The sequence below is a fragment of the Hyalella azteca genome, unplaced genomic scaffold (assembly GCF_000764305.2).
Source record: "Hyalella azteca isolate HAZT.00-mixed unplaced genomic scaffold, Hazt_2.0.2 contig8906, whole genome shotgun sequence".
Classification (NCBI taxonomy): Eukaryota; Metazoa; Arthropoda; class Malacostraca; order Amphipoda; family Hyalellidae; genus Hyalella; species Hyalella azteca.
In genome coordinates, this window is record NW_025938989.1 from 75,124 (window position 1) to 85,095 (window position 9,972).

General features: G+C 37.2%; 1 protein-coding gene across 1 annotated transcript in view; it reads right to left on the reverse strand.

Moving 5' to 3' along the window:
• The window catches only part of LOC108682639, a 52,101-nt gene extending 42,333 nt beyond the window's left edge, over window positions 1-9,768 (reverse strand). Inside the window, exons 1-3 of the mRNA XM_047881826.1 lie at window positions 9,584-9,768; window positions 8,217-8,291; window positions 7,161-7,232 (exon numbers count right to left, since the gene is read on the reverse strand). Coding sequence (XP_047737782.1) covers window positions 7,161-7,232; window positions 8,217-8,291; window positions 9,584-9,638 — 202 coding nt within the window. The 5' untranslated portion in view covers window positions 9,639-9,768. The remainder of the gene's footprint in view (window positions 1-7,160; window positions 7,233-8,216; window positions 8,292-9,583) is intronic.
• Between the last annotated feature and the right edge of the window lie 204 nt (window positions 9,769-9,972).

Consider the following 9,972-nt stretch of genomic DNA (forward strand, 5'->3'; position numbering starts at 1 on the left):
ACGAAATACATAAAGCTTCATAAGTTCGTCTTGATTAGAGAGGACTACTTTTGTTTGATTAAAGATTTTCGTCCTACTCCTACTTTCTTTTCTAACCTTTCTTCTTGGTCTTGATGTAGTAATTTCAACCTTTAACCGAAACTGTAATCATCGATATAAGGGGGTGGCGTCGACAGGATTTATAGCTGTCTCTTATACACATCTAGATGTGTATAAGAGACAGGCACTATACTTATATGGATGACTATTTATTAAAGAAGCCTAATATATATTTCCTTGGTAGTTTCTATCCAGTATTATTACACTCTGAAGTTCAAAATTAAAAAATCAGTTTGATGCATTCCTAAGTTTCATTTAAAACCCACTTTAACTNTCCATTCAAACAAATTAAATGGTAACTCGTCGAAGATTATTTCAATGGTAGGCAATGCATAAGCTACTTGTTTGAGCCTTGAAATGTGGGCATGATGAGGGAATCCCATTTACGTTAGACACCCATAAAAAATTGGCGAAATTGTAGTAAGCTTCATGCGCAACTTAATTGTGATAATTGAAATTTTCACAAATATAAAGCGTAACTACCAATTTTACAATGTAAAACACTAAATTTTTCGATTTTAAAGACCTTGATTCAAATTGTAGGGTTTTTATCTAATACTGAGTCAAACAATGCCGCAAAAATAAGGCGGCGACGCGGAATCCAAAATTTCGTTGGGATTGAAGAGTGGTTTATTTGTACTTTTGCACTTTTTAACTGAATAAACAATTGCCGCAAAATGTACTGTAAATCATAAAACTATCTCCATCTTAACTCTCATCAAAGAAAAGCGCAACGTACAACTGGATGTTGTCCCGCGTTGTACTTCGTCGACGAAGTCTGTGTGGATGTTCGCGAACTTCATTCCGCTGACAGCGGTGCTCATATCCTTTATTCCGTGGTAAATATTCTTATTCCAAAGTCTGCGGAGCATAGTCGTCTATTCCTGTATGTTATAATTTTATTCCAAAGTCTGCGAAGCATATTCATTAATTCCTGTATGGTATAATTTTATTCCAAGGCCTGCGGAGCATATTTATTGATTCCTATATGGTTTAATTTTTTTCCAAAGTCTGCGGAGCAAATTCAGGAATTCCTTTATGGTATAATTTTATTCCAAAGTCTGTGGTGCATATCCATCTATTTCGATATAGAGTGATCTATAATTCCAAAGCCTGTAGTGCACACTCATCTAATTAGGTATGGTGGAATGGTTTCAACAACTGTAAGTCGCAAATAGACCCAAGATTCGAATGACAACTAAAGGGCTGCTGCTTGAGTAGCAACCAATCTGAACCTAAATGTAGTCAATTCAACTGTTTTAAGCCTATTAAATAAATTCAACAATATTGTATGGGGATAATTTCTGTGATGGAATATCATGATAAATAAATAAAATGGTAAACGATTCGTAAAATCTGCTGTTCTCATGAAAAGCAAGTCATTAAATAGGTTAATTATTATTATATGCCACATGTCTTCTCATTAATTATCAGCTTAACTGGACAAGTAGTAGTAGTAGTAGTATAATGGTTTGCTAGCGCTTCAGCTATCAAGCTATTTCGCACCGAAGGTCAAAATATAACATCGCCAAAGAGGCGGAAGGTCTCANCATGCCGTATACTCAGTGAGCGTAAACTCAGTAAACTCACGTTCGTACGTCGAATTGATCACGTGTTCGTACGTCGAATTCGTCATCACGTGTTCGTACGTCGAATTGATCACGTGTTCGTATGTCGAATTCGTCATCACGTGTTCGTACGTCGAATTCGTCATAACGTGTTCGTACGTCGAATTCGTCATCACGTGTTCGTACGTTGAATTCGTGCGCCGCGTCTGCAGCGTGTGTGCAACAAAATGCAGACGCTAGAAAACAGGGACAGACATCGCGCATCTGTCAACCTTCTCATGAATAGCATAGATTTCTTCATTGCGGTGTTTCTTGCTGATATTTGATGGTATAAACCAAAAAAATTGATGAAATTCTGAAGATGTTTTCCTTGAAAAATAAGTACGCCACCTACTCTAAGAAATGATTTGTCGCACACACTTAATTATGAACAACGAATGCTTCAAAAAATCCATATGTGCATAGGCAAGTTGGCCTTATAATGCAAAGTTTACTAAGAAAACTGAAAATGCTGCGGGTACTTAACATATTTACGTTAACAATGTTCTACTGCTAACAGCAATAATTACTCTCGGAAACATTATCAAATTAATGAGCCAGTGCATAACGCGGTTGCCATGGATTTTCATTAAAAATAAATGCATTGTATATATAGTCGAATCTGTACCAGGAATGAGTATAATTTAATAATTATTCAATGGACGTGTAAAAATATGAGATAAATAATATTATTAAATAAAAAATGCGTGCAATCTCGCTGCCCAGCGGCCCGTTCAGAATATAAATCCCTCATCTCTAAATGACAATGTTGCCGCGTAGGGTGGAATGAAGCACTATGCATTAAAATCAACGACTTTTTCTCGTAAATAAATGCGAATTTTTCACGGCCAAAATTTGCAGTAGATATCCCTTCATTTGAGATTTTAATTCAAATTGGCGGTAATCACGTATAAACAAAGATACTGCGTATTTCTTCACAAGTAGTCATTAATTTATTAACATAAAGTATGAAAAACCCTTGTTGTGCTTGTTTTATACAACGGTATTAAACAAATATTATTGACACGTTTACCTACAAAAAATTTTACCATGATATAATGTCCCCACGAAAATTTGAAAGCTATTTGGATTGAAAAAGAGAAATTTGTATCGGTCAAGCAGTCCCCTTGACTCTTAAGGTTTTTACCACTTGTAATCAGGTGGTAAAAGCTTTAAGGCTTTAACCACTTGTGATCGAGTGGAAAGTACAGGTTGTGAAGGAAAGCTCTCCTTAATTGAGGTTTTCTCGCTAGATGAACGTCACGTCTCTCGCGCCGGCAACCGAGCCGCACTTCTGGCCAAGTCCTGACTGATTGTGCCGGTAAGCCTCGCTCGTGATTATTGACATGTCTTTTCTTTGTCTTCACGTTAATTTGGTTAGATGCAAATTGCAAAATTTTTATGGATGTTAAGTAGAATTAAGTGTTTTTTCTTGCCTTAAGAGCTGCGTGTCTTCTCTTACATTCGTGTACTGCGGAACTGGGCTGTCACAGTCGGATAACAGAGTACTTCTGGACAGTGAGGTATGCTACTTATCTCGACTCTGTTCTGTTCCCCCAAGCGGTCTGCTCACTGATTTACGACCCAGCGCGGAAGCATGCAGTGACCTGACGCTGACTTCGTTCCTTTTGTCGAAGGTGTGCCGGTGGGCCTGAGTAGCGCTGCTAACTATTTCGCCTCCAGAGCCCTCTTTTGTTCCCAGTTACTATACCGACGCTGATCCGCCGCTACGCTTTTCCCGGTGACCCCCCGGTGACCCCCTTTAGTTGAGCAGTCCTCCCTGCCTTGAGCTGAGTGAGCGGTTGAGCGCACGTGTTCAGCTCGCGCTCAACACGTGTTCAGCTCGCTGTTCAGCTCGCGCTTCAGCTTTGATGATAGTTTCATATGAATTTAGCTAAACATTTTCGTAGGCACCGCTGGAAACTTGTCTGGCGTGCTAGTTTTGTTCGTCTAGGTTTTGACTTTTTCGTGTTCTATCCTAAATCTTAAGTAAATTATAGAATGATCAGCGGCTTTCACTTCCTGAATTTCTTAAACACTTGGTGTTGCTACCTGATATGATGAATTAAGCCAGTAATTCAGAGATAATCAGTAGCAATTCAGATGATCTTTTATTTAAATGTGACGCACGTCACCAACTCCACGAAATAATTCGTCACATTATAACGGCACATTATAAAAACAATGAATACATGAAAAAATATAACTCAGTACTCACTGCAGTGAGTGACAGAGAGCGCATTTTCTCGTTGACGAAAACTTGAGGTCACGGACAGACGGACGGACAGACAGACAGACAGACAGACATGGCGAGCACCATAGTGCATTTTTTCCATAAATGAGAAAATGCGCTAAAAATCCACAAGTTCATAGGCAAGTTGGCCTCGTAATGCAAAGTCAACTCAGAAAACGGAAAATGTTGCAGGTACTCAACATGTTTGCATAAGCAATGTTCGCTTGATATTATCAACATTGATTGTTCTCGGAAACAACATGAAATTAACGGACAATTATACATCAAGGTTACAATTTTCATTGAAAAATAAATGTACTGGATATTTAGTCGACTCTGTAGCAGGAATGAGCAAAATTCAATAATTATTTAATGAACACATAAAAATATGAGATAGATAATATTATTAAATTAAAAATGTGTGCGACCTCGACGCCTAACGGCGCGTTCAGAATTTCAATCCCGCATTCCTATGTGACAAATTGTTGCGTAGGGCGGAATGATGGCACTATGCATTAAAATCTACGATTTTTTTCTCGTTAATAAATGCAAATTTTTCACAGCCTAAATTTGCAGTAGATATCCCTTCATTTGAGGTTTTAATTTTAATTGACGGTAATCACGTATAAACAAAGATACTGAGCATTTCTTCAAAAGCTGGTATTAATTTATCAAAATTAAATATGAAAACCCTTGTTGCGCTTGTTTTATACAACGGTATTCAACAAATATGATTGACACGTAAACCTACAAAAAACTTTACCACGATTTGATGTGCCGACGAAAATTTGAAATTCATTTGGATTGAAAAAGAAATATTTGTATTAGATAGTTAAGCTGTCTATGACTCTGACCTAAAGGCTTTGATCACCTGAAGTCCTAAACTCTGTATGGCAGGTAGAGGAGTTAGGTGATAAGGAAATAATATAAAAGAGATAATTTCAGTGAGGTCCACCACGTTCATATATTATTTTCTCAGTTTTAGTACGCCTCATCAAGCATCGTAAAAAGCGAAACATTTATAAAAACCAATTAATGCTTCTAGGTGGGAACTTAAAACCAGGAGCCTTTACTTCCAAAAATAGTCCGAAATTCTTACCCTCAGTCAACCAATCACTGACGGTTTCTCAATCTAAACCCACCAATCACAGACGAGAAATCAGGTGCTACGTGTACTTAAACAATTTTCGATAGTACGGCTCTGATTTAATGCCACAAATGTTTACGCCACAAACTCAGTGAGTGAGAACACCGTATGATTTTACGTCAAATTCGCACGCCGTGTCTGTGGCGCAAAGGCAGCGTGGGTTCGACAACGGTCAAATGCAGGGAAACCTACACTCAGGGAGACGAGTGAGACTTGGTTCTAAAATCCAAGTAAATTTTGCCAATTTGGGTGTCATACTGACCCAGTTTGGCACGGCAGAAAGGACGCATCAATGTAACGTGCAGAAAAAGTGTCACTAATTGGACAATGTGACCCAGACATTTTCTGAGTGTGCCGCGTGCAGTGGTGTCAGACATCACGAAGCTGACGATATTCTTGTATAATGCATTAATTTCTTAGAAACTTGGGGTTGCCACCTGATTTTATGAATTAAGCCAGTAATTCAGAGAAATTCAGTAGCAATTCAGATGATATTTTATTTTAATGAGACGCACGTCACCAATTCCACGAAATAATTCGTCTCACGGACATTATAAACACAACGAATGCATGAAAAAAATCCACAAGTTCATAGGCAAGTTGGCCTCGTAATGCAAAGTCAACTCAGAAAACGGAAAATGTTGCAGGTACTCAACATGTTTGCATAAGCAATGTTCGCTGGATGTTATCAACATTGATTGTTCTCGGAAACAACATGAAATTAACGGACAATTATACATCAAGGTTACAATATTCATTGAAAAATAAATGTACTGGATATTTAGCCGAGTCTGCAGTAGTAATGGACAAAATGGAGTTGTTATTTATGAAAATAATAAAACACAAAGTGATTAATATCATTAGTTTGTAAATGTATGCCCAATGCTACCTCAGCGGAACATTCGAAATTTCATTACCCCATTTCCAAGTGAAAATATTATTGCATCGAGTGAAATTGAGCACTGTACATTTATAATTTACACATATTTTTCGTTAACGATTGCCAATTTTTCACAGTACCAACTTGCATTAGATACCCCTATTAACCAGAGTAATTTGAATGGGAGGCTAGCACTCATTAACCAAGGTGACGAGCAAAATTTCTTCACAAAAAATCATTATTTATCAAAATCAAATGACAGAAAAATTCGTTTGCTTGATTCATAAAACGGTTTTCAACAGGTTTACCTGATACGTTAACCTACAAAAAAACATGCTATAATTTAATGCCCCGACAGAAATCTGAGACAGTTTTTGGATTGAGGAAGAGACATTTGTATTAGAGAGTCAAGCGCTGCGTCCTTGGCTGTAAGCTTTTGTTTCACCTGAACGAACGCGGGTGCCTTGGAGTGGGTAAAGTGTTGGTGCACTTCACTCCTCCAAGGCACCCGCGTTCGTTCAGGTGAAAAATCCCCCAAATAAAACGGATCTAGAAAGAATAGTATCTAGGAAAGTGCTTCACCACCACTAATTTAAACGAACTTAGTATGAATAGTCGGGGAGTTTACGTCCACACTATTATTTTGCCATTTTTAGACAGCCTTATCAAGTATCTTAAAAAGAGTAACTTTCATAAAACCTGAAAATGGGTTTTAATTTGGAACTACACCACTGAATCAGCCGTGGTAATAAGAGGCCTTACTCTCAAAAATAGTTGTGAATTCGTACCCTCTGTCAACTAATCACTGACGGCTTTTCATTCTGCACCCTACAATAACAGACGAGAAATTATCTGCTACGTGCACTTGAGCAAGTTTTGAGAGTACGGCCTTGACCTACTTCATATTTTTATGAAGTTAGTTGAATGAATATATTCCAGGATGAAGCTTTTCCGTTAACGATGTAGCTGGACGATCAAGGAGGCAGATGCTCAATAATTTTCATCAATAATAATATGCCAGATTTTAACACGATGCACGCTCGTTCCCTGTGTGATTGAGGCGTAATTCTGCGGAATTGAGGCAATGGGTTGCGGTTTTGCAGCGTTGTGTTGCAGAATTCAGGCAGTGGAGTATACATGGTACACATGACACTGAGTCATACAACACAGTGTATAAATTGACACACAACTCACCCGCCACGACGATGCCGAGGGTGACGTGTTCTTTCCTGACGAGGCTCACGGTGCTGGTGAGACGCACCTCCTCTGTGGGGACCAATAGTCATACATTTAATTTTTAATTGAGCTAATTTAAGCGCGAAAAATTATTCACTAAATAACTGAAAATAACATATTTATTAACTTCCAAGCTCAAGGCAATTGTGCGTAATTGTTTGAAATTAATCTTGTAAAAGCGTCTTTAAATTCAGTTTTGCAAAAGTATACATCATTTGGGGCTTGCGAGACGGGTTTTCACGATATGTAACTATAACAGTTACAAATATAATGCAACTTTCTAATTGAAAAACAGGACATTCGTAACAATGATACATATTTTATTTTCTTTAGGCGAGCTTGGCTGGAGACCAGAAAATGCGTTTTATTGATAATTTTCCTGTTCGTTTTTATCGTATCTTTTTTGTTGTTTAGAACAAGAATAAAAAAATTATCAATAAAAAGCATTCACTGGTCTTTAACAAAACTTGCATAAAGGATGAACTTTTGCCTAACTATATTAAAATATATTATCCAAGCTGCCCATAAAATGTCAATAATATTTTTAAAGTTTGTGTGTTTGGAGTCACTATATAGAGGCTGTTTAGGCGCGCATCCTGGATACTTTCGTATCAGGATACTACTAGGACCTTAAATTTTATTCATTGAGTGAGGATAGCAAAACATTGCAAAACTTATAGGAGCATATATCGAGAGTCTGATCATTAATTCAAATTTGATTTTTAATGTTATTATTTCTGAACATTTATTTAAAAGACCAAAAATACCTTTTTGGGAAAAAGACGGGCCATGCAAGGAGATTCTTTGTTATGTGTAACACAAAATATGCGTTTGAATGGGCCTTTTTTCAATTAACATAAGTTAGTTTTATCATTATTTAGAAATTGCAGAGGTTGTCGGAAGCGACAATCCCATGAAATGAACCATAAATAATCTATTTAGGTTAGTGTAAAATAAGTAATAAGTAATATAAATAATAATTAATATAAATAATAAATACGATAAAAGACTCACCTGGGATGACGGAAGCTCGCAGGCGCTGCATCTCGACAGCGTCGCGCTCTGGGCCGCCCTGAAGGCGGGGGCCTGCTGACCGAAACATTTCCGTGAATTAAGTGATAAAAAATTACGTAAAATAAACAGTTATGAATTATTTTATTAAATAAAAGTGATGAACAATGTCATACACAAAAAGGAGATCGATAATGTCACACAATCGCACACAAATTACACAGATGATATTCGCGATACACAGGAAACAAAAACCCGACAGGATGCCCGTAGAAAACAACTGAAAAACGTGAAACAAGATATATACATTATACAGAAGATGAGCATGACTCAAATGAAACAAATAAAGCATATTATACAAATGAAACCCAACATACACATGTCACATATGAAACGCTAGATCCACTTGACGCAGCTCAAACATAACATTTGACTCATACGAAACACACGACCTACCCACATATGACACAGACGAAACACGCATGAAACATTAAAAACAAATTTCGTTATGAATCAGAAAACAGACTTTTTTAATACACACTTTCGACCCACGAGGCGTGGGAAAAAAATGAACATCCCGCAACTATGTGAAAGTAAATATATTTAAAAGATGCTGCCTATTGCAATATTTTTTTTCAAAACAAAAATAAACGATAACCGTCGAAAACAACAATTTGTGTAAGCAAAGGCAACATTTTTCTGTTGTATGAATATCACAAGAGTGGAGATATAAGTGTACCAGATTCAGGTGGTAACAGCTGGAGCAACAGCTGGTGAAGCATCAACATATACGACGGGCAAATGGCTGAACGATCTACTGTATCATGTAAAACTGCATCCTCGTAAAAGGATCGTTGATATGATTAGCTTATTGCACTTACGTTAACGTATATGTATAGATATATCTCGTATGTAAACACATATCTCCTATTCTCGCTGATTGATTATTAAGATTATGGACAGATTAGCAAGTAGTACTCTCGGTAGTTAACACTATTTTATATAACTGTAACGGAGGTATAAAGATATCACAAAGGTATAAAGGTACTAAAAAGGTCAACCTGCAGGTAGAACGAAGGTTGCCAAAAAATTTGGATGCCATGTTAGCTCAGGGAAAAATATGGATATAGTTAGCCCCTTAAAGCACTAAGCAAATGAAATAGATACGTTTAGTTTACGTTGATTCATTCTCAGATGCTTGCGGTGGGCTCATAGTCAATCGCTACTCAAGTTTAAATGCACCTTATTATTATTTGTTCATTTGAACCGAAATAAAATATAAGTAATTCGATAAAAATTCAAAAGCTACGCAAGATAGAAAATTTTTCGACAAGCAGGGCTTCATTCCTCAGCGTAAACCCCAAACTTACTTTTTGCATTCCCGAGCGGCAGCCCCGAAGGCAGCATAGACTTCAACATCTTCATCGCGCTCTATTATTGCTCACTATCTATCCATAACACAGTGATAACATAGTCACAATATCAGTCCAACGAAAGCTGGACAAAATGATATTACAATTATAGTCCTGATGCTTACCAGTCGATATAGTCGGAAGTTAAACGATCTATCAAGTCGGACGTAAAAAATACAAAATACAACTGAAGTTTCGAGTAAGTCCATAATTTAAGCAATACATTACCAACAAAGAATAGAAGTTATAAACTAACCGAACGACATATGAACAGGAATACAATGCTGCAAGGTTACTACTCTAATACACTATAGTCTCTTCAGCGCTATGCAATGCAATCTAAACTC